Consider the following 27,075-nt stretch of genomic DNA (forward strand, 5'->3'; position numbering starts at 1 on the left):
GAGATTTTGTAAAGAGAGATATGATGGAATGTATCAACAGCGAAATATATGTGCATTGGGAAAATTAGTAGTAGAGACTGTGTTATGCTACTGCTTAATTGTCCATTACAAAGCTTTTACAGCTCCTAAGAAGCATATAGTTGTGGTCAGCAGAGTAGGTAGATACTGTGAGATAGAAATCCACCACAGAATTTCTTTGTTCCACTGAAAAGGCAGGAGCTGACAGCACTTAGTGGTATAAAAATCAGTACCAGGTGGCTACCATTTAGTAGCAACTATCTAAGTACCAGAAAGTAGGTAATCTTAATTCAAAATATATGCAACTCCACATCTTCATAATTGTGCGTTTGACCACTCCACAGACCAGAGAAAAAGAAAGGCAGAAAACTGGCCAGAAGATGGAAGAATGGAAAAGAGCAAAGCAGAAAGCAACTGAGCAAAAACGTTTTTTGTTTCCTAGTGACATTGTCCCAGTACATAAACCTAAGCAAGGATTACGTAGGATGAAAGGTGAACTAGATTTTAAATATTCCTTACGCATTCACAGAAAAGAAAAAGGACTGGAAATCACCTTATCTGTGTCCTAAAGCTGGATCAAATGTGCTGTATGTCATTCCTGACAGATTATTTGCTTAACTTGTAATGATTTCTAGTTCTGGAGCCCCCATAACCCCTCCAGCCAGCCTGCTCGGTGGCTGCACTGTCCCTTATTGCCAAATAGCTTTCCTGTGCCTAAGCCGAGCCTTGCTACATTATTTCCTATCCATTACCAACAGGGGAAACAAGATATTCCTTCATCTTCTCAAGGGTCTTTTAGGTGTTGTAGGAATGAAATAGCCTCTGTATCATCTGGCTGGACCTTTGTGATACCATACACACAGGGAAAGTGATATCTTCCCTGGAGAGTAGAGCATACAAGCCTGGTAAGTTAAAATACTACATGACTGTGAAATTGTCCTGTTGCTCGTGGTTCGCCATTGTATGTGCAGTGTGCGCGCAGTCAGATCTGCTTGCTAGATGACAAATCTGGAACTGCTCTTTGGCTGTCATCCACAAAAATTCTCAATTGCATAGCCAAAGAGGAAATCTACCCTTGGCTGGTTCAACCCAAAGAAAATAAATTATTGACTTCTTCTCATCTCCAGTGAACTCATGAGGGGTAAGCAGTAAAGCACAACATGGATGGCTCTGTGGCAAGTCAAGGTGATGCAAATGGAGCAGCCATGGAGTCTGCTTGAGATAATGACATTCCTGACCAAGCTCGCAGTGAGATGACTTTTCCTACTTGCAAGCCTTTCGGTACAGATGGATGCAGACATTCCATTTGTTTTAGCTTTTAAGGTGTTCAACTGAAGATGACCTAGGGATTTGCTTCTCAGAGGACTATGAATTGAACTGAGAAAATTGGGTGTCTATAGCCTCCTGTGACAAGTAATGCATTTAAAATTACTCATGGCTTCCTATAAACTTTTTTTACATATACTTCTGTTGTCCATTTGTCAGTTCTTCCTCCTGATGCCATGTTAGGTACGTATCTGTCATATCTCCTAAATTGCTTTTAAAAGGATGGGGGCTTAGATTTAAAAGCAGAACAGCAGCTGATCCCTCCAGATTAAGAAATACTATTTTTCTTAACTTCTCCCTGTTGTCCCCGATATATACATTGTGCAAGACGCTGTTGCAGGGTGGTTACCAGATAAAATACTTTTAGACTGTTAACAAAGACAGTGACATTTTGGTTTCTAGAACACAATGTTTCCGTATATTGGTTTTGAAAAGCTTCCACTTTTTCTAGGTAAGCCACTTGCCCCCCTGTTTTGGTTTGGATGTTTCTTGTGGCTGTGTACCCAGAAAGAGGGTACTTGACTTGCCATAACACCCCAGGCGGCTTTAGTCTCAAAGTCGTCAGCATATCCTTACAGCCATTTCTAGATGTACTTCTGGTGAAGGAAGGCTGGCCTTTGGTTGCTTGCCAATGGAAACAATGCAAAAGCCTTTTTTCTTTTTTTTTAATTTTAGCTGAAGGCAGCCTGATAAAATGCAGTTTCTGCAATTTGTTGAATTATTAAACTATGCGGAAATTATTAATCATTCTAAACATGAGAAATAACTCATGGGTTTCTTCTCTTGGTCTCACTCAACTTCAATTGCCCTCTTTGAATTAATCCCTGAAGACAATTATTATTTATATTACAGCAACACCTAGAGGCTCCTACTGAAAGCAGAGCGCTATTGCACAAATTACTGTGCACATCCATGGAAAGGCACGATCCTGCCTTATATTCTGTAGTCCAAATTGGTCAGCAAGAGAAAGACAAGCAGAAGAAGCAATAGGAGCCAAGGCAAGAGGATGCACCTGCACTCACATAAGTCATAGTGCTGGGACACACCTTTTGCACCCAAATGTGAACCCAACCATTTCTCCATCCTGCTCTGAAAGACCATAGCCAAAACCAGATGGACATCACCACCACACTGATGCCGGGAGCCAAGTTGCAGGAAACCGGTGGAAGAAAAGCACCCATTCATTAGGGCAAATACACCCAGACCCAATGCCATCATCTGAGAAACGCTCCTTATCCAATGACAATGCCTCAGGCAGTGAACCATACGAAGCACATTTTATTTGAACATTCTTGCAAGAGCGGGTGACCTCGCAAGTAGGCACAATTTCAGTTCTTGAAACACACCTTTTTATTTCCTAATCCTGGCCGAATTTTTCCCTCCCCTGTTTCCCATTGGTTGCGTACTCCAGGGTTAACAGTCTGTCCGAGGTACCTAAAATCCTTCCCGGCTGTCCTGCCTCTGTTTACTTCTCCTTATGCTACACCTAAAGGGATTATCTGACTAGTTTGTTTCTTCCCTTTTTGGTAAAATTGCTCAATGTCATTAGCCCTGGTTAAATGTTTGACTACCCTTCTAGACACTAATCTAGTATGAATCAGTTTGTCCTTTTGTCTGGGTGATAACAGATGTTCTACAAGCCTTTGCTGGAGCCTCTTTGTCTTAGTCATTCCCTTACCATGTCACCTCTGATGGAAACGGCTTTTCTCCTCTGCAAAAGCAATACCTGCCTTTCTTACAATTACATCCCAGGAGGATTTTTGAGTCCAGAGCAGCGATTGGAAGGAGTGTGAGGAAGGACATTAATTTGGCAGTGGTTTTGCTTACCGAAACATATTGCAAGAGCTCTGCTTCTGCTGTTTAGTCCTGTGGTATCTGTTTTGGAACTGACCAATGAAAAATCTCTGGGCTCGCTTTCTCCTGCTTGGGGTTAAAGAGGGCTACAAAATGTAACAAGGTTTGGAAATCACCCAGCAGCATTCATTCGTTGTTGGCTCCAGCCTCTATTAGTGGAGAGAGCTTCATATTTGAGGCTAAATCACTGGTTGGAGAGGACAGGAGCAGACAAAAGGCAAGGGGTACCACATCCGACCTGCAAGTTGGATGTGTAACGAGAACGATTTGGAAAAACTGCAAAGAGCAAACTGATCCTGGTGGTAGTGTCAATAGCCTCCCCTGTGAGCACTAATTATATTATTACAAAAACAGACTAACACAAAACTAAAGCACAGAAACATACATTTAAGATCTGGCCTGATGCCAGCGTGCTCCAGGCACATTCTTCATACCAGCTGAATTATGATACTGTGTTATTTGTTTTGCTGGCATGCCCAGGAGCACTAATCATCAACCTGCATCCTGCTGTGGTCCATGCCATAAAAATACAGAAGGCCAAAACACCACTGGACCCAAAAGAGCTCACACTGTGCGGGAGAGACCAGAGGGGTACAGACAGCCTAAAATGGTGTAGCCCAGCAAGTTGAGTATCTGTCTCCAGGTATCCATGGTCCAGCTATTGTCAAGGCAGAGACTTTTGAAAGAGCGTTTTGAGGGAGAACACTGTGACTTTACGAATGCATTTCAGTGAGATTGTCATTAAGGAGGAATATAGATTTTTTTTAGTTATTCCTCCTTCTGCCTGCAGTCCTCTTACTCCATACCTACCAGGTGAAATATTCCAAAACAAACATATTGCAATCTATTATAAAGAAACAGGTCACCCAGACAAGCATCAACGGTCGCTTGGGAGCAAATAAGCACATTACAAACAATACATCAGGACCTTGCTTGATGCTTGAAGTTTAAATAGCACCTTCCATTTCCTGGGTTGCAAATAGCAAGTACTTGCTAATGATACCTTAGCAATTCACAAAACAGGGAGGAAGGGGAGAACCCCCCACTTTTTTTTTTTTTTTAGCAGATGATGTTGAAGAACATGTTTGTGCATGTGAGGGGAGTTGGGGAGCATGGGGCTAGAGCCACAAGGAGGTGATTTGAGTGCAATGGGAATAAATCTGTGAAAATGTGTAAGTGGAGCTGCAGAAGGAAATCTGCAGCCGCCTGAGCCAGGCGGTTGAATGGCAGAGAGGATGGAGGCTATTTGAATACTGATGTGGCCCTCACTTTCTTCCATTTCCATTAATGACATGCTCATCAAGGGCAAACAATGGGACCGGCTGCCTGCGCCTGTCACACTGTGTGGGTGCTGGGAATGCCAGGCTGTCATCCTGGGGCTGCATTTAGAGACCTGCACGCTAATAAGAAGTGCTCTGTGCCGTCAATGCAGACAGGTGCTTCCGAGGCTGGGACATGCTCCATTCCCTTCCCCTGAAACCCTCCTCTCCCGGCCCCCTGACAGACACCATGAAATGCACAAATTAACAGCCCCATCATGTTGGGCTGCTGCTGCCTGCGGTGAAAGCAGAAAATCAAGTTGTCACCCAGGGTGCAGTGATAAAGCCACAGCCTCATTTCTCTGTTGGTGCCCTATAATAGCAAATGCCAGACAGCTGGATGGATTGGGAGGTTTTAGATTAGGGTCCTGATGCACTTTGGCCACTGAATTAGCAGTTGCTGTTTTCATGCAGATTATTTGTGTGCAAAGCAAACATCTGGAGAAAGCAAAGCCTCCAGGGTCAGATATTAGATGCTTCTTTCCTCTAATGAAGCAGAAATAACAGAAATTATACAGTGCCTTGGAAAAAAAATACCCCCCCTCCCACCCTCCAATCAGTGAAAAAGCAAAAACCCTCCTGGATTTGCCTTTAGAGACCTTCCCAGAAAATGCACAGGACTCTGTTTGCAAGCATTTGCCCACAGCCAAACTGAATAAGACTCTCAAACCAGGACGAGCGCATAATTTTACAACAAATGTGGCTGGAGAAAAGTCACAGCAAGTCTTCCTGGGAAGGCAAAGGGGAGGGTGAACTCTCCAGAGGTGTTTTACTTCCATAACACAGCATTCTTCTTTGGCAATTGACTCTTCCCACAGCCATCCAAGACCCACTACAGTAAGAGGTTCAGTCCTTTTCACTCGTGAGTAGCTCAGCCACAGGTGAGAACCAACGTCTGGAGGGGGCCCCCTGAATCCAAAGTGGGGACAAAGCCACCCTGAAATTCCTATTGTCTCCTCACACAGACAGGCACCTGGGTTTCTGAATGAAAAACAAAGCCAAAATGGAACCAAAGAGAGTCATTGACAAGGAAGGTGATGGTGACAGAGACTGACCACACAGACATTTGCCCCGCAGCAGGCGTTGCAACAGCAATAAGGAATGGAGGGGCCTGAGCCCTTCAGACTCCAAGGAGTTTAATGACATAACGGCCTGAGAACTTCAACATAAAACAGGAAGAGCAACTAACGAAACTTACAACATAAAACCCCCCTCCTGTCATTTTTATAGTAATAGTAAAACACTTTATTGAATTTATGAGCTACATAATGACTATGAAGAATGTAACTTGAATTAGAACCAACTCAGAAGTATAATATCAACTATAAACCCTTTTCTATTACCCCATCCCTTTATCATCATCTTATCCGACTCTTTTTAAACCAAGGAATATTGTGTTCTTCAAAATTTAGTCTGAGATCCATCTCCTGACTTCTCAATAAATCAAGCAAACCCCAAGTGTCTGTAATGGACATGGGGCAAAAAATTCAAGGCACAGCCCAGGAACAGATTTTACAGCTAGAGTTAAGAAATCATTGAAAAATGAAAAAGCAAACAACATTCCTGTGAAGGCTGTGCCTGAGAAGGCGCAGGGGAATATCCTGAGGGTTTTGGTTGTGAAGCCGTGCAGCACGGCACAGGCAGCACGGCATTATTAGATGGTTCAGACTCCAAAATGCAAGTCGTCAGTGCAGACCTTCAAAAGCAAAGCACAACCCCACAATGCACCCCTGTGCAGGTGGGAAGTCCATTTAGGAGCAGACACATTAGCAGGACTTTGAAGCACCCTCTCTGGAGCCCTTTCAGACCCAGGGTTTTGACATGAACGATAAAATCTGCGCAAAGCCAGAGAATGCATTGAGGGGCTGTTTATATCCAGATCCATTATTTTTGTGGAGGAGTTTGTAAATGAATGATTGCGGGGGAGGGAAATGTACATAACACAGCTAAAGCAGCATGTTTTACTGTGTTTTCTGATTCCATTTTACTCCTTTAGTCTCTCCGGTCCCCAAGGATTTTTCTGAAGGGGCGATAAAATAAAATGGGTGAAACAAAGCCATAAGCCAGTTAAGTCTGAAAGACATGTCATCTCATCTAAAAAGAAGAAACGGACCATTTCCATGCCTAGGGCTGACAGCAACGCCTGAGCTAGCAATAGCGCTATTCCATTTGATTTATAGAATAATGGGGTGACAAATGATGACAAAAATAAACTTTTACTGCACTGAACTGCTCCTTTATTTATGAAATTTGGCCAAGTAGTGAAATCTTTTATCTGCAAGTTGTAACATGGAGTGGAAACGAGCGATTATGGTGTGGTAATAGTAATCCAGTGATGGAGGCCGAGTCAGTTGGAAATGGATTGAGGTAAAATAACTACCGCACCATGATAAATGTGAACAGCGCTTTGCTGACAGATGATCTAACAGGTGTTCATAACAACTATATAAGAGGATTTATTTATGACTAGCCACAGCCGCAGCACTGTAAATCAACTCCAGCAGCTGCACACCGCTGAAACCAAGTCCCTGATGGAGAAACAGTGCAAGAACCCAAAAGAACACAATTCACTCCAGAATCTTAATCATCGAATAACATGTTTTTTTAAGCAATTACACCACAGTGCAGAAATCAGAATGACTTTCAATTACGTCAAGCCGAGCCACCAACTAACTTTGCCCAAACCCAGGCATTGGCAGAGGCCCGCAGATCTGTCTGAACCAGAACAGTTTCTTTTGGACCCAGTGTCAGAGGCACCTTTTTTTTTTTTCCTCTGATAAAAGAAGCCACCTTGGTGCTGTTATGACATGGTACCGAGATGGTAAGGGCAAGAGAAACGGCAGGGGCTCCTCTCTCTGCCTCACCAGAATATAATCCCTTTTAGCTGTGACAAATCCAAATGCCTGGAGGGCTGTGCTCTAAGCCTCATCAGTGAAATGATCTGATCGCCAAAACCAGCCCCAAATCCCACCAAAACACTGCAGCATCACAGAAAAGGTAAAGAGCTCTTTAAACTGAAATCATCTTGCTGGTTTGCTTTAGAGCATGGATCTGCAAACATCTGAAGACAGCTGAGGGAAGAATCAACGGTACCAAGTGGGACAGATACCTGCTTTTTTGCCAGAATTATAAAAAACAGTCTACAAAAATAACTGAATTGGTAATTCTTTCATATCTTTAACCTCCCTTACCACTGATGTTTTAGAGTCACATAGAATACCATTTACTTTCTAAACTTGATTCAGCAAGTGCTGGTAAGCTGTGCATTGCTGGTGCACACGCAGAATGCAACTAAATGCCTAAACATCCTCACACAAATGTACAAAATCAGGGCAAACCAAAATGAAAATCACAGGAAATAGTAAATACTGCAGGATCGAATTATTCTGTGGGTGAAACACCATCTGCAAAGTGAGGGAAGTGTACCCTGCAGCAAGGTATGTTACGTACAAGCCTCCAGGCACCATTTAGGAGAAGAAGAGGGGGTCTGCAGTGCCCCAGGGCAGAGACTGCCGCCCCTTGTGAAGCTGCAGCCCTGGTGCCTACTCACATGGGTCTGCTCAGGGTCCCCAGGAGCAGAGGCTGTCATGACAGCCAGCGTCTTCTCATAGCAGCGTTCCAGTATCTGAAGGGGGGCTACAAGAAAGCTGGAGAGGAACTTTTTACAAGTGCTTGTAGTGATAGGATGAGGGGTCATGGCTTCAAACTGGAAGAGGGTAGATTTACATTGCATATTAGAAAGAAATTCTTTATTCTGAGAGTAGTGAGACACTGGAATAGGTTGCCCAGAGAAGCTGTGGAAGCCCCATCCCTGGCAGTGTTCAAGGCCAGGCTAGACGGGGCTTTGAGCAACCTGGTCTAGTGGCAGGTGTCGCTGCCTGCGGCAGGCGGGTTGGAACTAAATGATCTTTAAGGTCCCTTCCAACCTAAACCTTTCTATGATTCCGTGACAGGGAGGCCCTGCAACTGGGCAAAGCCTCTGGGCACAAGCAGGAGGCTGCTCAGCCCACACCTCCCCTCCACTTGGGCCACTATCCCACCTAACTTCCTTGTGGCCCAGGGAAGGGGGCTTGCTGCCTCTGCTTCCTCCTTCGCCCTGGCAGGCTGCTGGCACCTGGGCCCTCTCTGGCATCCCAGCCTGGCTGGGTGGGCCTGGGCAGCTGCAGGGTGACTAAAGGCTGCCCCACCTGGCCTGTGAGGCCAGAGCTACCAGGCCTCAACACAAAGGGTGGCTGTAGCTACTGCTACCTGCCAGCCCCACCGGCTGCCTATGCCTAAAAGCCCTGTGAACACAGATGGACCATGGCTGCTGGTGGTGGAGGTGACAAGGGGCAGCTATTTTGGTCAGATGTGATGTGTTGCAGAAGAAGGGCCGAGGGTGCCTGTCCCCAGGCTCCTGCCCTCCCTATGCCTCTTCCCTTGCCAGCTCTGCTACAGGTGCTGGACTCAGGAATGTGCCATGAGCCCAAGCTAGAGGGTGTCCTATGGTCCAAGACAAGGCTGAAGCTCTGCAGGGTGGCTGGAAGCAATAGGATTCTCCCTCATCCTTACCGGCCATCTCCCTCATCCACCTGCCATTTGCCATGGCTAGCGGCTGAATGGGTGCCAGTCATGGCTGGTACAAGAGGGGGCCTGTCACCACCTTTCTTTCCACCGCCCGTCCAGAGTCCACCAGCATTTTTACAGGGTAGGAGGGAAAGAAGGACCTGAGCAAACCAACAGCTCTTGCTCTTTCTTGAAGGAGCAAGATGACTTGTCAGCTGTTTTTGCAAGGTTTAGTCTAAATCCTTCCCATCAAGGAAGAAAAACAGGTCTGGGTTCAGCCAGAGCGGGGCATGGAGATGTGGGTGCTGACTCGCATCATCAGGGTGAAAGCAGGCTGGGACCTGGAGAGGACACCAAAAGCAGTGGTGGAGCCAGCAAAACTCATTTTCGCCCTCTCTCATATGCGCACAATGGGAAAAAGGGAGTTTGGAATAATGCTATTTGTAAAGATATGTGTATATGCACTAGAGTGTACACAGGGATTTAGAGGATCGGGATTTGGGACAGTACGGTCACAGCATGGGCTCAGAGTTGCCAGCCACTGAAAAGCAGTTCACCTGGTACTTTCTGAAGCAAAACCAGTTAGCTGTGGGATTGGAAATGTGGTGATGTTCACCATCTCCTCCTCTTCCGAACAGGTCCACTGGACTGTGCTACATAACACACAACAAATATACCAGGTAAGAGGAAAAAAACCTTAACAGAAATATTGCTTTTACCAGGATTTTGCACAAAGGCTTCTACCAGCAATGAAACCACACTATGCAAACACAGCAAAGCCTGGTGCCTGCACCACAAAACATTTCACATAACATGTAAGTGTCATAAAAACACATACTCTACGATAAAACAAACAAAAATATGGGGAAGAGGAGGAAGACAGACTGACAGAAAATGAAGGGAACAGAGTCCAATCCCCATATGCTTGTTTCATGCACACACTGAAAGTCAGATGAGGGCTTGGGAGGATTCAACTTACCTGTACATTGCTTACGAGAATCCTTGTTAGGGCATTTAAGTGCTAAGTTAAAATTAACTCGGGCATATAAGATATTGTATGCAAAACTAGACAGTTCAGTAATTGAATATTTTTAAAAAAGAATTAATACTAATTATGGTAATGAACCATTGCAAAATAAAGTGTGCAAAAGGATTTAATCCTATCACCAAATATCAGTAATTAGCCTAAGCCTCAAATCAAGAGGATTTAAAGCCCTTATGGCTTTTGTATCCTATCCAATACATATCTGTATATTCCTTTGCTAATGTACAGTTCCAATTTTGTTCCACTTTTAGTAAACATCATATTATCCTGTGACAGCGAATGATTAGAGCTTAAGTACATGTTAAGTACATATTGTGTTTAAAAACAGGGAAAAAAGTTAATTTCTTCCTCCAATTTACATATATCGCTTTAGAAATGTTACAGAAAGTCACCTTGTTCCTGAGTTAGTAGAAATGATCATCAGGAAAGCCCAATTTATCTTTTCTATGCCATTCATTATTTCATATCCTGTATCATGTCCCTGCTCTGAAAACACTTTCATTATTTCCACTATCCTTTCTCATGGTGTTCTATTTATATCTTCCATTATTTTGTTCCTAGCTCTAGACCCACTTCTGTTTCTACTATTTTTCTTTAGAAGTTAGTTACTAGAATTAAAGCAGGGTATGCAGGAAAAAAAATATATTATCCTTTTATACAGCATCATAAAATGTGAAAGGAAAATAAGAGGAAAAAAATTATGTTATTTTCACTGTTGTGCATCAAGCGTATGTTTCTGCCATCCACAGTAACATAACAACTCTTCCTTGTACCCTGTTCTTTCCAAATGGTTTGAGTTATTTTGGAGGAACTGAATTTGAAAATGCAGTTATGAAAAAAAAAGGGGGTAAAAAAAAAAAGGGGGGGAGGGAGGGGGAAAAGGAGGGAGAAGTGGTGGGGGAAAGCGTGGGGGGAAAGTGAGAAAAGGGAAAAAAGGGGGAAAAAAAAGAAGGGGGGGGAGAAGGAAGGGGGGGGAGAAGGAAGGGGGGGGAGAAGGAAGGGGGGGAGAAGGAAGGGGGGGAGAAGGAAGGGGGGGAGAAGGAAGGGGGGGGAGAAGGAAGGGGGGGAGAAGGAAGGGGGGGGAGAAGGAAGGGGGGGAGAAGGAAAGGGGGGGAGAAGGAAGGGGGGGGAGAAGAAGGGGGGGAGAAGAAGGGGGGGGAGAAGAAGGGGGGGGAGAAGAAGGGGGGGGAGAAGAAGGGGGGGAGAAGAAGGGGGGGGAGAAGAAGGGGGGGGAGAAGAAGGGGGGGAGAAGGGGGGGTAGAAGAAGGGGGGGAGAAGGAGTGGGGGGGAGAAGAAGGGGGGGAGAAGAAGGGGGGGGAGAAGAAGGGGGGGAGAAGAAGGGGGGGAGAAGAAGGGGGGGGAGAAGAAGGGGGGGAGAAGAAGGGGGGAGAAGAAGGGGGGGGAGAAGAAGGGGGGGAGAAGAAGGGGGGGAGAAGAAGGGGGGGAGAAGAAGGGGGAGAAGAAGGGGGGGGAGAAGGGGGGGGGGAGAAGGGGGGGGAGAAGAAGTGGGGGGGGAGAAGAAGGGGGGGAGAAGAAGGGGGGGAGAAGAAGGGGGGGAGAAGAAGGGGGGGGAGAAGAAGTGGGGGGAGAAGAAGGGGGGGGAGAAGAAGGGGGGGAGAAGAAGCAGGGGGAAAAGAAGGGGGGGGAGAAGAAGGGGGGGAGAAGAAGTGGGGGAGAAGAAGGGGGGGGGAGAAGAAGGGGGGGAGAAGAAGGGGGGGAGAGAAGAAGGGGGGGAGAGAAGAAGGGGGGGGAGAAGAGGGGGGGGGAGAAGAAGGGGGGGGAGAAGAAGGGGGGGGAGAAGAAGGGGGGGGCGGAAGGATTAACCCTCGCCTCCCTCTCCCTAAACTAGATCTTAATACAAATTCCCTAACCATTTTAGCAAAACCCACCTCACCAGTCCTACAATACTATGCTTTAGCCTTGTTCCTGCATCCTGAGTTGTGCATGCAGGTACGTTCCAAGTCTGCCCAGGTCTATATCTTCACCAAAGCCAGGTGGCTCTCAGTGCACAGCTCCTGACTGAAAGGCATGCCCACAGAGGCAGGAGCTGCCGCTACCTGGTACAAGCAAATCACTCTGAAGTGAATTCTAGATTGCAATTTAGACTAGTCATCTACTTCATTTCCTAATAACCTATAATATGCCTCTATAAATGATGAAAGGTATGGAAGAAAGTGAATAAAAATGATATATAGCAAACCCAAGAAACTATTGTTAATTACTGCTTACTGGCTCAATTATGAGTGCAACTTCCACTATTAACGTAAGACATGCACATGTGCTCATGTTTAGGTTCCTGAAGAGCTGAGCTTTATTGCATGCAGAGATATTTTACTAAAGTATACGCCCTTAAAGAAAGTTTATCTCCAAATTACTATTTGGGGAAGGCAGCATAAATTTTCAAATTACACTGTCAGCCCAGATACCTGTATCAAGAGTTATTGAACCACTGGACCAAGTCACAAAATGCTGAAAAATGTAAATTTATACCAGAAATTCCCCAAATATCCTGACATGTTTCTGCAAACACATGTTTCTGCGCGTCACTATTAAAGTGTATAAAGTACTCTAGGGAGGCAGAAATTACTCAGCAATGTGTCTGAATTACATAGCATTAATATGCTTTCCTTTGATTTATACTGTGGTACAAGAAACAACTGCTCTTTGTTTTCTCCTTTAAACATGGCTGAAGGTTTTGCTGTTCAGCCTTTTCTCGTGGCTCTGCACCTTTCCCTCACCACCTTCTCACTGAGTCTTAATATCAAATACCATATAGACCTATATGCATTTTCTCCAAGATTATGTTATTTACCACAATGAACAATTTTTCATCTGTTTGAATAACTTCTACATCACACTTGAAAACTGCAATTCAAGAAAAAAAACCCTTATTGCAGGATTAGGAACTTCAGAAAATAATGTAAATGTTGACTAAAAACAAGGTACATTTCCGTTGAGGGCATAGATTCTTGTTTCTTTGTCTGAGAAATACCAGTATATTTTTTGATGCTATCAAAACCCAGAATAACATTCCTCACAGGAAGTGCCACTTAAATACCTAAAAACCCTGACTCCTCTTTACAATTTGCCTATAAACTCTGCTGTGTGTTGGAGCTACCTTTTAGTTCTACCAAATTTTAGTAGAAAATTTTAGAAGAATTTTCCAATGTGCACTAATGCAGCATTTCTGATGAAGCCATTACTTCCTGTCATCCAGAAAGCTAAACCAAAACAGCACCACTTAGGCACTATCGAAGGACCATGCAAGGGTCCCGGTGACAGAGCAAGTGGACGGTTACACAAATATCTTCTCCATGTCATGAAATTATCTGTAGCAGACCCATGAGTTACTAGGAAAAGCCATATTGGAAGTGAGGAAAACTGATACGAAATGACAAAGCTCAGCATCTTCAGTCCTGCCATGTAACCAGAACATGAAGGGAAGGTCAGCATCAGTGACACCCAGGCTACAGGCACAAAACTGGGTGCAACAAAGGTTGCACAGCTGTTGTCTCCTCAGTAGGTATGGTTATGAATTTCTCTTTGTCTCAAGCCCTGGTTTATGCACAGGTGGGAGACGTCTTAATCTCAGTTTACAATAGAAAGTTGAAGCAAAGATCTGAATAATCTATTAAAGTAGATGACAGTATTTGCCACAATAGTCTAATAATCATTATTACCTATGATAATAATTTCTAATAACTCAATCAGTATTTTATGAACGGGCCAATCTGAAAATAGGCAGTTACTGGCTTTGTTTATTAACAAAAATGTAATTGCCTATCGTAAAATTACAACAGGAGCACAAACGCTGGCTACTTTCACAAGAACAGTTTGCTGATGCCTTGTTCGTATTTACTTTAATTACCCAGTTATATACAATACTGGCAATTGTTGTTATCAGTTCTCTAACAAATCAAGAAAGAGGGAGCCTCTGCTCTGCAATAAAGCACTACTTTATTGGCATCTTAACAGAAATATTTTAGAAAATGGCAGTAGGTAGGAACATTGTTCTTAATAGACGAGTTCAGGTTTACAAGCATTTCCAGAAAGCAAACACCATTTTGCTGTACTTATTGTATTTTAACACTTATGCAACAAAACCTCTCTGTACCACGCAGTTGTTGTTGGTGTTGCTGGAACCTACCTGCCATTTTAACTCAGCTTTCAAGCAGTGTGATTTCCCTCGAACTTTATTATCTAGTATTTGTCCACTACAGTGGGGAAAACCTATGGGGAAGAAAGGTAGCGGGGGAAGGGAGCAGAGAGGGAAGGACTAGGGTAGAACAAATGGGAAATACATTTAGAAGCGCAGATAACTGACAGTAAAATATATGTTCTTTGGTTAGCAAGCAGAAAAGGAAAGGACTTGCATACATGATAGATACACACTAGCATTCTAAAGCAGAAGACAAGAATGTCAAGAGTGTATTCTTCCCCCACTGCCAGATGGAAGGGCTATTATTATAAATGAAAGGCAGCAGTAGTGGATGCCAGGCACTTTTGTTGTGTGCCAGATTCTGAAGTCCAGATGTAAGCAGGTTACCCCTGGGACAGGACAGGCTTCAGCTCCCGCAGCAGAACAGAACCAATCACGGTTTTCTCGGTGTTTATGATGAGCTGTGCTGTAGAGCTCTCCTTCAGCTCCACTGTGACTAGCATCAGTGACCCACTGTGCACAGTCTTAGCTGCAAACCTGGAGGGGGGAGGAAAAATACAAAAGAAAAAAGAGAAATCACTGAGGATCTTAAGGTCAAAGACTGCTAATATTTCTTTCTGCAAAAGTTAAATGAGCTCAAATATAATAAAATGCCTCCAATTTCATTAATGCATTTCAGGGGATAAACCATAAAAACCTCCATAAATTCTTCAGAAATAATTTGTTCAGCATTGTGTAAATATTTTTGCATTTAAGAAGGACAAAAGAGTATCATGCAAAATTATATATTTAATGGTACAAACTAAAGTCTATATAAATAAATTTTTTATGTAAATTCTGATTCTTCACTTCATCTACAATACTTGTGCACACTGGCAACTTGAATCCAGCTATATAGAGTTTTCCATGGAGAACGAGCATTATTTGGTGCCCCAAAGAAAACACGACTATGCTAAATGTAGGTGAACACTTCCAAAAAGCCAAACTGTACTTCTAGACAAGTGTATCCTCCTGCCATCTCAGGAATTAATTCAAACTAAAAATATTCAAAGTTATAAACATCCAACACAATCATTTGAAATGATGGTAACAGCAAGACATAGTATCATTCCGTCTGTTAATTTGTATCCAGAATATTTAATCATAAACATGTAACCAATATTTCTAAATATTTTATCATTATTAAAAACCCTACAAAAGAAATTCTAAACAAAAAAAACACCCACCCAACCAGATAAACAAAAGTTAGGACTAATGCACCATCACTGAATTCCAAGACATGAAGAACCCACTAATTACATGGAATTAAAAGCAAAACTAGCCTTTTAAGCACCACAATTGACTGAAAAGCCATTTTAGGCACAATGAACTTCTGTCAATCCTGTTAATTCATTCTGCATGCACAGCCAGGCCCAAGAGACGGGAAGGAAGAGGATGGCAATAGCCTCGTCTTCCATCTTCCACACGGAGCACACCATGATTCCACTCCCCCGCCCCTTTTTTTTTTTTTTTTTTTTTTTTAAAACAACACCCCCCACCTCTTGGTTACTTGACAACAACAAAGTTGCTGCACATGGGCTTTTGAAAACACTAACAAGTGTAGAGCAGGTCTGTGACCCAGTCTGACCCCACTTTGCAGGGCCAATCTCCTCTCCTCTTTCTGAATGACACGTGTCTGAATCAGAGCCATCTGCCTCAATTTGCGCAACATCTTCAGCCACAATAGGACCCAGTTAGCCCTGACAACAGCTCACAATACAGAAAAATCAAACTGCTGGGCTGACAGCACGCTGTGGGCTATTCAAGAGCAAACCAACTGGTCAGTGTCTCATGTTTGACAATTAGCATGGGCCCTGCAAAGCGCCTACCCAAGCCCTTGGGGATCTGTTTAATTACCATCAACATAAAGGAGGGAGTTTATCAGGAGATACTCAAAAAACTTCACTCCAGACTTAATTAAAATATTAGCCACTTAAGCAGGAAGCAGGTTCTCTTTAAACGAGAAGTAATTTCTGTCTTTTTTCTTTTTAAACTAACCATATCAAAATCTCGTAACACATTATACTAATTAAACATGGGGCACTTCTCTAATGTCACCCATCACAGGTCAATCTATTGCTTTTGTCCGGATTATAGATACATTCAAAGACCTCTTCCGTTAATAAGAGGTTCTAAAACAACGTTACTACTATAAAAATTAGCTACTTAGGTAGTTCTATCAATGATTTCATCTATTTGCACTGCGATGTAGATCACTATTTCTCTTGTTGATTTTGACAGGGGGATAATTATAGAAACAATAGTCTTATTAGTCACTTTATTTACTTAACAGTTGTGTCTTGGGACAACACAGAAGCAGATTATGTCTGAGTATGCACATAAATAGGTTGGTAGTTGGCACTCCCGCTGTGTTTCATAGCCCCGAGGCTTGATTTTACCCTCTTTTATTCAAACCTGAAAGTGATACAAAGTCAGCATTCTGCGAAAGCCAAGGTAGCCCAAAGCATCTGAGATGAGTTTTGCACTGATATTTTTACATGTGGATTTGCAAAAATCATATAGGGGATCAATAGTACTTTTCCATACCCCTGAACAAAACACATAAAATCAATAAAATGTGAGTTTGTATGTGGTTTGCAAGACGCAAAGGGTCTGATACTTGGATAATTTTACACGAAGTGTTAGTATGCATAACTAGCAGTGGCTAATCAGCTTGTATCAATGGTCACCGATCTGGAATTGCTTACTGAAAAAAGAATTGGAACAGAACGGGATGACTTATTTCACCATTAAAAAAGAGTCTACAGAAGAACAACCGTACAATGGGTTTACAACTGCTTTTGAACTTTGGAAATCGAAATCTGTTCCTTAAAATAGGGAAGACAATTTTGTTTCTAAAGAGAATTATAACATAAATACCATTATATGATCTGTGAAACTGAATACAGTTATAAATGAAGCAGTTGAGTTTTGGTTAGAAAACACTAGCAGCAAGCCTGATTTGCTAATTATTTAGATGTTTTAAACATACCGTCATTGAAAGATTTGGTTAATAGATGTTTTTTCGACTAAGGACATGTTATTGCATTTATATGGTCATTTTTATCATAAGCCCACATGAATTTCCCCAAATATGTGTTGTGCTCAACTAAATACTTAGACGAGAAAGCAATTAGAAAAATCTTTCAGCAGCAAAAATTAATCACTCTATATAGTAGGTATTCATTCTTTGTGAGAAACTTTTATTTTCCCCACAAGGTCAGCAATTATTTCTTACTTTTTCTGAAAGTTGATACTGCCTTAAAGGTTAGAATTTGAATAATAAAAAAAAAAAAAACTGAAAAAAAGATAATAAAAACAATCAGAATTCAGAGACTGAAATAAGCCTTGGAAACTGCAGTACATTAAAAGTACACAGCAGTACATTAAAATCTAGCTTGTAAATTTGTTGTTTGTATGTCCAAAAGAAACAATTTGTCCTATGGACAACTGTTAATGTAAGACATTATATTATGAGCGTTGTAGTGTTGCAACAAAGGATGCATCAGTGAATATGAAAAAAAAAAGACAGTAAATGAGAATACCCTTCAGAAAACAGAACCAAATTATTTACTAACAGTTTCAAGATGATTGTTTCTGCTACACTGCAGTTATTTTCTAGTTTTCTTTCTGTGATAATATTAATTCTAACCCTGATTTCACATAATTAAAAATATTCAGGAATATTTGCAGCTGTTAATATTTTTCCCATTTAAAAAAATCAAGACAGATTAGAAACATAACAATGTGAGATGTATTTGCATGTTCTGAGTTTTTCCAAATATTTTTTTTTCTTTAAAAAGAATGGTAACTATTCTGAGCCTATGTAACATACAAAAAAAAGAGAAGAAGTTCATAGATTATTTTTACATAAATACAGTACCTGTCAGTAGGTAAGGAAATATAGATTTAGAAATAAATTCTAAATAACATCAATGAAGTACTGTGTATTTTTAGAAAGTCATTCAGTCTTTCAAGAGTTAAATGTCAAGTTCATATTCTTGGCCACTTTCCATGAAAATAAGATCTGTTAATGATTATCACACAGAAATATTTGATTTATAGTTGATATAAAGGGAAAACACAGAACATCAGACACTAAAAATGTGACAGCATTTGCCAAACACTGTCTTTGTAACGATGACTAGCCTAACTACAGACTAGCAGTTATTTTCCCTTTATTTGTAAACAGAAGATAGCTACAATATAGAGGAGAGGCATTTTTATGGGGAAAAGTTATGAAAATTCCATGCTAGTGAATAGACAGCAACAAAGTAAATCACTCAAAATCTGCTCATTAAAATTCAACATTTGAGAAAGTATATTTACACCTGAACACTCACTATCAGGACAGTTGTTTACAGCAGAGCAGGGTTTGTTACGCATAATTCAACAGCAGTAAAACATATGTTCTCTCCTGCCGTGTGCTCTTCTTCCTCTTTGATTTTTCTATTCAAGCTACATTTTCTTCTTTTTCTGTTCTACTCCTTACCAGAGTGACAATGGCCCATGGGGGCTAAAACTTCTTTTTTCTCCGCCCTTTCTTTATATCTTGTATGTGAAGCCTTCAATTACTGCCTGCTGAAGCAGACAGAATGCTATTAGTAAGAAAGACGATCAGAAGATGCAATGCCCTGCCCTAGCTGTAGAAAAATAATTAGTCCAAAGTTGACAAATGTGTAATCAAGTTATGCAATGAATATATTCAAAGGGGAAAAAAATACTGCTGTGAATTAGTTTTCAATTTGTAAATGTAAGAATGAACAACTATGTAGTACCTTCCTGTGTATCAATCGGACAACAAAAATATTTATAGTTTCAGTACTCTGAATCTTCACCTTACTCTGATAAATTCTATCTACGTACAAGTTTGACTTTATAATTAATATTTCATCTAAAAATTTGCTATATTACTAATAAGTTGTATTCATTCTCTGAGTAAGCCTTAGAAAATGAAAAAGAAGTATTCGGAATAGCATTACTGTGTATTAGTTCTGAATTGGGGATAGAGTAAGCTTAATATCAAAACATAAACAGAAATACATGCACAAAAAGAAGGATCTTTTCCTTAACCCAGTGATTTTAGCTTCTCAGAAAAAAAACTTGTTTAACATTGGTTATTAGTCATAACATTTGATTAATATTTACCTTGAAAATAATATTATGATAATTTGCCACTTTCTTTTTCCAGTACTATTTTAACACTATCTTAAAATAAATTGCTCAAAATACCTAATTCATTACCATAATGTAATTATTTGTAATATGAACTATTTTTTGGTTTAATAAAATAACAAAATTTTAAAATAAATTGCAATCAATCTGTACTATGTTTTTACTATTTCTAATTCTACTGCAAAAATAGATTTTGAGTTTGTCCTCAGTTGCCAGTGAGTAGTTGTACTGTACCTCTAACAAAAATGCAGGAATACAAGTAAGTCTTCTGAACTTATTGTCAATACATAGCACTGCTCCACACGTTCAGAAAGATGCTACATGAATTTTTTATCATCCTCCAAATTTACCTTTAGTTCAAAAATGTCAGCATTTTTATATGTGGGTATTTATATCTCCTCCCCAAAACTTCAATAAGCTAAAAGCTTGAATCAAAATATTTGGTTCTCACACCTAGAAAATTGTAATTGTAATACTCAATCTATTTGGTTTTCTCATCTAGTCTATTATTTTTATTTTTCTTAAAGGATCATGCATTTAATATGATGAGCGTTTGAGAATTACATGTAGTCCATTTTTAAAACAGGCTATAAATTTTAATTTGCAGAAAAATTATGTAATTCCAAAAAAGTAAATTACCTTACAGAAATGTATTAAAACATTAAACTCGCTCAGAGATCTTTCAGATCAAAAGATATTCTTCTGTTTGTTTAGCTTTTTTAAGTGTTAAATGTTTTCTGTTTAAACAGCTGGCTCAGAAGATCCCCATTTGTTTTTCAAAGAAAATGCTGCACATATTTTTCACTTTACAGCATTCAGATACAAAAGCAGTGCTGTCCTCTAGTGGACAGCAAATAAGCTAAGCTAGAACAATCTGTTTCTATTAACCTCATATACAAAATGACTCACTCATATACTTTTAATGTTAAGCTCGAATTTCTTAAAGGTATTCTTAAATTCTACAATCCACAAGCAAGTTCCTTAAATGCAATAATATACTAAAAATGTTAAGGGTTTTAAAATAATGTTGTAGAAAGGCATTCTCTTTATCAAGTATTTCGTACCAGTTAATCAAAATCTTTATGTCCTGATAATATGTGAAAACTGTATCAATACATACAGGGCCCTTTTGTTAGCAGGGAGAAAATGTCAAGGTTTTGGGACATTAGGATTTGATTAAGAAATTAAGAATATCCGGTACAAACTACTGAGTGAGTACTTTCATATTTTAAAATTTCAGTTTTCATTTTCTCTAGGAATAAAAATATTTACCTAAGAATACTGACTAACCAGAAAGGCTTTTAGTCATGTCTGACAAAATATAAATGGTTAGCCTAGCTGGGATTTTTTTTTTTTTAAAAAAAAAAAAAGCTAGAATTACTTCTATCATAAATCAAGAAAGCACTAAGAGTTTACAACTTCTGGCTACAATGAAGGCTAAAATACTGTGGACATGGATATACTACCCCATTTAAAATTCTGTCTCCTACAGGTAAATGCTACCAGAGAAACTGTTTTGCCTAGGGTATTTAGCTCTCTAATTAATTCCTACTTGAGAAATTAGGAAGCAAAATCAACTTGTCTATTACAAGTTTATTTACTCAGCTACCCATTGCAGCGCTCCAGAAGAGTAGAAAAAGATGACTGAGCCCCACAGCTAAGGAACCACAGAAGCAGAACAGTCCACATAACTACGTCAAAGGAGCTACTGCCAGAGGTAGATTTCACTTCATTTGAGCTCTCCGTCAGGCCAATTACTTAGTAAAAAAATCTTAGGAAAGATTTCCGTGTGCACACAGAGCAGAAAAGGTCTTAAAAAAAGTCTTCCTGGATTTATAAGACCTGTTTGTCTGCTACTGAGAACATATGTTTGAATTCAAATGGAATAACTATAAACAATTTATATTTCTCAGAAATTTATACACTGTGCTTATTGTCAATAGATGGGCGATAACCCTTCCTTTCTGACGTGCTGGAAGCAGATGCAGTTGTTAGTTATGGTAAGCTGATAGGGTATGATCACCAACTTTCTGTCTGAGAATTCTTCCAAATGTAGTACAAACTGGAAGATGACATACACAAAGAAATTTTCCAGATAGACCCCTTTAAATGGGGTTTTGTTCAACACAAACCTAACTACATACATGCACAATCGCATACCTTTTCTCCCCACATTAAGTGTTGCTGGACTAAAAAGATGTGGGGAGGATAACTGGTTACTAAGCATGCCATCCTCTGATAATCAAAATTGTCTGTAAACAAAACCCTCTTTCCTTTGAGAATCAGTCTGCCAATATACTATAAATGGGACATGACAGGTTGCAAAATGATAAAAAGGGGTGAATACAACCAGACTGTCAGGCTGATGCATGGGGTGGGAAATAAAGGCTAGTGAAAAACAAGTGCTGTTCCTTGGGTATTTGTTTCTTTAGCTTTTTATGCAATTTTCCATATTGGGTCTAGCTGCTTTTACTTTCTTCAGGATTTCAGTGCTCATCCATTGCAGTGTGCTTACTGCCATATTACAAGATTTACACAGTATGTTTTTGATTTTGCTAAAGGATAAGAATGCAAGCTCCAAAAGACAGGTGGAAGATACTTTATGTCTTGTTCAACACTTGCTTATTCACAAAAATCACACAGGTTACATATCACATAGTGTGGGTACACTAAACAATGATGTACTACGTGCAGCAAACTCTGAACAAACAGGCATATCAATATGGTGCAGTCAAGTGTCCTTAAAAATATAGGTCCCAGAAGCAGCGCAGTCACTGCATGCAACGCTGTGCTTGAGCTAGTTAGACCTGCCCCAGCAATAAGCAGAAGTGCTGTTTATTTAAAAGCTAGCTTGTTTGGTGCTAATTCAGGTGTCTACTATGACAATACTCTAAGAGATGAGAGGCCTCCCTCTCCAGCTTCTGGTGATCTCTAGAAAGAAGGGATGGCTATTAGAATGGCCACTTTCATGATTGTAATGGGAAAGGATATTAAACTCATTATTTTAAAAAGTGAAATGGCTGTTCTGAAGCAGATTAAAGCTTCAGTGCTGAAAGAAACTGAGGTTTGATCTTCACCAAAACCTCAGATTGTCCCATATTGGGTTGTTGAAATTACAGACTTGACGATCTCAAATTAGAGGACTGAAATTAACGCTGTGATGTGCCTCAGAGTGCGGTCTATGGTTAAGGCCATCCTGATAATCTGCAGAATAGAGGTGTACAGATGACACCATGCTCACTTTCTAACCCAGCTATTTCCTCTTAGTAATCGTGGATTCCTTCCAAAATACAACAGCAGCAACCAAGTAGTTCATTGGACTATTAAACGAGTTGGTGTTAACTAAAATGCACTCTTCATATCCACCCTGATGGGTTCAGACTTTTATCTCACTGACTGACTGGGCAATGTGCAGGTAAAGTCTTCAAGAATGGATAATGTGAAAAAAGTGCTCTACTTTGCATCTTTTTGTAGAGCCACAGTCATTCAGCAAGTGGAAGGCAGAGAGGCAGGCAGTTCAAGATAGCCCGATTCTCCTTCCCACTACACATTATATTCTGACGTCAGTGAAATTACACAAGCATAAAACAAAGTGAAAGAGTGAAGAAGCAAATCCAGTTTGTGACTGCCAACATATTAAAGGCTTTTGCACCATATTTTGTAGGTAGTGGAAAGAAATGCTTTTACGTGTATTTCCATTATTTTCTTTCTAAGCCAATTTATACTGAAATGCCTCTGCTTCACGCAGAGAGCCTTACGTAATAGTAGACAATATTTTGACACTTTCAAGAGGATCATAAGAGCATTCAAGTCTTTCTAAGATTAAAGTAAAGTCTGCAACTAGTCTTTTCATTCTATCACCATCTGTTGTCTTTTGCTATATTCAAAGCAAAGAAAATTAAGATTACCTATCCTGGTAGGAGGTTATGGAGCTGAAAATGAATAAAGGAGGAAGAGACCCCAGGAACTTTTAGAATATTCATCTGAGAGGACTAAGCATCTTGAAAGTAACACTAGCATGAAAGGCATTTCTGAATAAATAAGGCTCTTGTTGGTTAAAAAGAAAATTACTGGAAATTTTGAGTTGAATAGCGTCTTCATCTCATCGCATTTTGAAATAGAAGAGAACAGCACAGATGATCTTTAAGGTCCCTTGCAGCTCTAACCATTCTGATTCTATATATAAAGCAATTGATGCTATTGCCCGAGTAGAGACAGGGAGCTGAAGTGATGATCCATAGAAGAATCAACTTTGAGGGAATAAATATCCTCAATTATGCATCCTCTTATCTTGAAGACAAAAATTCCTGCTAGACTTTCCCCACTGACAACAGACATACTTCAACTGAAAAGTACTTGGTCCCTAAACATAGTTTTTCAGGCTGATTTAATTCCCTGGAGGAAGAAATACTTTTCTTTCAACATCTTTGTCTTTAGGTATTCAAATGGTGCCCACAGATGTGGTCTGAATCATAAGACAGAAGCTTGATGCCTTAGCTGATTCTTTTTGAAATCACTTTGTCAACATCTATGAGCTCCTCAACCCACTTTCAACCTTTCATTTCTTAAAATATTTTTAACAAACAACAGTTCTCAGAACATTGAAAGAGCTGTGTATATTGCAACAATTACCCTAATAACTCTTGTGAAATCATATTTTAAGAAAAACGATACACATTTTTTCTGATGTTTTCGTATTTAAGGAGACATTGTATTTCCCCCTCAAAAAGTTCTCTTTTGAAATGCATTTCACATTCTTGCTTTTAGTAGAAGCAGTTAAAATTGAAATAATGTTTCCCCTTGATAACAAAAGCAAGAGAGATAAATAGATAAAAACAGTTACATCTTACTAAGAACACAAGAATGCATCATATGCAGCCCTACAAGGCCCAGCAATCTAATAGCTTGTATAAACTCATTTGAAGAGCAGGCAACTACACTTAAGAAAGTAAAATAGTGCAGCAAATATATTTTGCAAATATGTGAATATAATTCTGCACCTTTGTGTTCTGATATATCTATATAGGCTATTGAGTTCAAAATTTTTGCAGCTATCACTTCTAATAAAACAGGACAGAATAGAACCAACTGTGTTAACCAGCATTTTGTTCTACACTCAGTTAACAGGTAAATTACTACTTTTCAACTAAATAAAATAAAAAATTCACTAGCCATACAATGAAGAGAGAAAAAAAAAAAAGCATGTAAGAAAGTGTTGCTATACTGTGATATGGACTGATATATAGCTGATGTATTTGACAGGTTTACGTTTATTTTTCATTGGTGACTGCATGCTATTCTGTTGATACTTGTTTCAAGTATTTGTTTTCAAAGCTTCATTGTATTTGCTTTAAGTGTTTTTACTTGGTGCAAAAATACAATCCTACACAGGATTTACCAATTTAAGGAGCAGTAACTGGGTCCCACCAGCACAACAACATCTTAGTCATGACTGCAAATACGTTTACACTGAAAAAACCAAGAAACACACACCTGTTCATGTCCATTAGATACACTTGTATTAAACTACACAACTTCATTCTGAATAAGTATATTGCATTACCAGGCAATATAAATTTCTTGGCATTAGCTGTCATTAAGTAGCAATACTCAAGTTGGGGATAACCAACTAAGAGGTTAATATAATTCATGCTGCACAGTGCAGAACATCAATTTAAAAATAGTACTTCTTTTGCTGTGTAAAAGGGTATGTACTAAGCACTTCCAAGAAGTGAACTCAAGTAGTCCTCACAGAATAGCATGACAAGTTGAAACAAGTTCTTGTCTGTATTTTTTTTCCCCCAAATACCACTTGCAATAAACCAAACAAGACAAATGACAATACTATAGAAAAAGAAAAAAAAAATAACTTTTAATATATTTTTATCAAATCCATAACTGCTTTGTCAAGGTAAAAGGTGACTGTTTACTTTATTGTCCTGAAATGGTGTATATGTCACATAAATAAAGCATGGCACACTTCTTGCATCCATGAGATTTTGCAAGAAGAGAGTCCATTTTTGTTTACTCTCGTGGCTGAGTTGATTTAATCCAAACATAGGTATACATTTTATATACATATATAAAAAAACATTTTGGCCATTTGTTTCAGGGTTTTGAAAGTATTCATTATCTAAGCTCTGTAACAAATATTCATTCATCTAAATCTAGGATTTACTTTAATGATAATGTAGAACTATTTAAAAGATGATGAGGTTCACACAGCACCAATTATTTGATGTTCCCATTCCTGTTCTCAGTAAAAACTAGGTGCAATTACAACTACACAGTATCTGTGAACTACAGTTACTTATGGCAAAGCAACGAAGGGCTATTTTCTGAATGCTTATCATTGCTGGGCATTGCTGGTAGGCCATTTAAGTTATTATAAACATTTTTTTTGTGTCTGATAGATGTTATAAATGCAAACTATTCTGTAACTACTGTAGCAGACGGAATACATTCTATTTTGAATCAAAAAAAGAAAAGATTTCAGGATGCTCTACAGCGCTCTGAATACTTCAGCCCAACCAGAACATGCCTTCAACCACTGTTTCTGAAGGCGTGTGCCCAACAGGACATACATCTCCAGTTTATTTACTGTTGGTTATAGACACTGTTTTGTGGAAAACCTCCTTTAAAAAAAAAAAAAAAGAGCAAGAGAAAGCAAGATCGAATTAGAAACTTATCTACACTCAGGAAACCTGTGGCTGAGCTAGGAACTAAGCTATTATTTTAGGGAGACTTTTTGAGACTCAGTCACAAAACAATCCATCCCTATGCAATAAATCTCATGTGACGGATAGGGTAAAGATGGGGAACACCTGTATACCGCAGACACTTCAGTCTCTCCTGATTGACACTCTCACCTAGTCTTTGAATTGATGTTGGGAACGCAGGCTGCATAGATCCCTCAGGGATGCAACAAATGAGGACTCTTTCATGGAGGAGCAGGTGTCAATAGTGACAATCATTTCAGTGCAATCGCAGTAGCTGTACCATGTTTTTATGGTGAAACAGAATTTTATCATTGACCGTATCAAATACATAGGAAAATCCAGCTGGGTTAATGTTAATGTAATGCAATACAAACGCCCAGCAATGCAAAAAAGACTAAATCCAACAAAGAGAAATATCAGGTTATTAGTGCTGTGTAGGCTACAGGATTCTCACCATTCCAAACAGCCACCTCGGTCAGCAAAATTTCAAAGAAAAACATTGTTCTTTGCTTTAAAAGGAGATACTTTGCTCTTATTGAAATAGCAAAAATCAGGGGGCTAAAGAGATAATTCACACTCTGGAACAGTTTGGTAGATGCTAGGGAAGTTGTACGCATTTTCTTATTCTAAGACCAGGTTAACAGCTTCCAGTTACGTCTTGCTGTTTTTATTTGTGACCACTCAGTTTTCCACACATGACAATTCTCCTGTTTGGTCCTGTCACAAGTGAGAAGCCGTACAAATTCATGGGACTAAATATTTTGAGTCAATCACATTACAAGCTGTCATTAACCAACAATCATATCAATACCACTGACATTCTGTACCACAGCTTTTGGATGAAATGGATTGATCTACAAGTAACATCTGTAATTG

The 27,075-nt window shown here is 39.9% G+C and overlaps 1 protein-coding gene across 2 annotated transcripts in view; it reads right to left on the reverse strand.

Moving 5' to 3' along the window:
• Positions 1-14,047: 14,047 nt before the first annotated feature.
• Positions 14,048-27,075, reverse strand: part of AP3B1 (adaptor related protein complex 3 subunit beta 1) — a 178,364-nt gene continuing 165,336 nt past the window's right edge. For both annotated transcript variants that reach the window (XM_054187047.1, XM_054187048.1), the window contains exon 27: positions 14,048-14,803. In XM_054187047.1, coding sequence (XP_054043022.1) covers positions 14,650-14,803 — 154 coding nt within the window. In that variant the 3' untranslated portion in view covers positions 14,048-14,649. The remainder of the gene's footprint in view (positions 14,804-27,075) is intronic.

Source organism: Rissa tridactyla, chromosome Z (genome assembly GCF_028500815.1).
Source record: "Rissa tridactyla isolate bRisTri1 chromosome Z, bRisTri1.patW.cur.20221130, whole genome shotgun sequence".
Classification (NCBI taxonomy): Eukaryota; Metazoa; Chordata; class Aves; order Charadriiformes; family Laridae; genus Rissa; species Rissa tridactyla.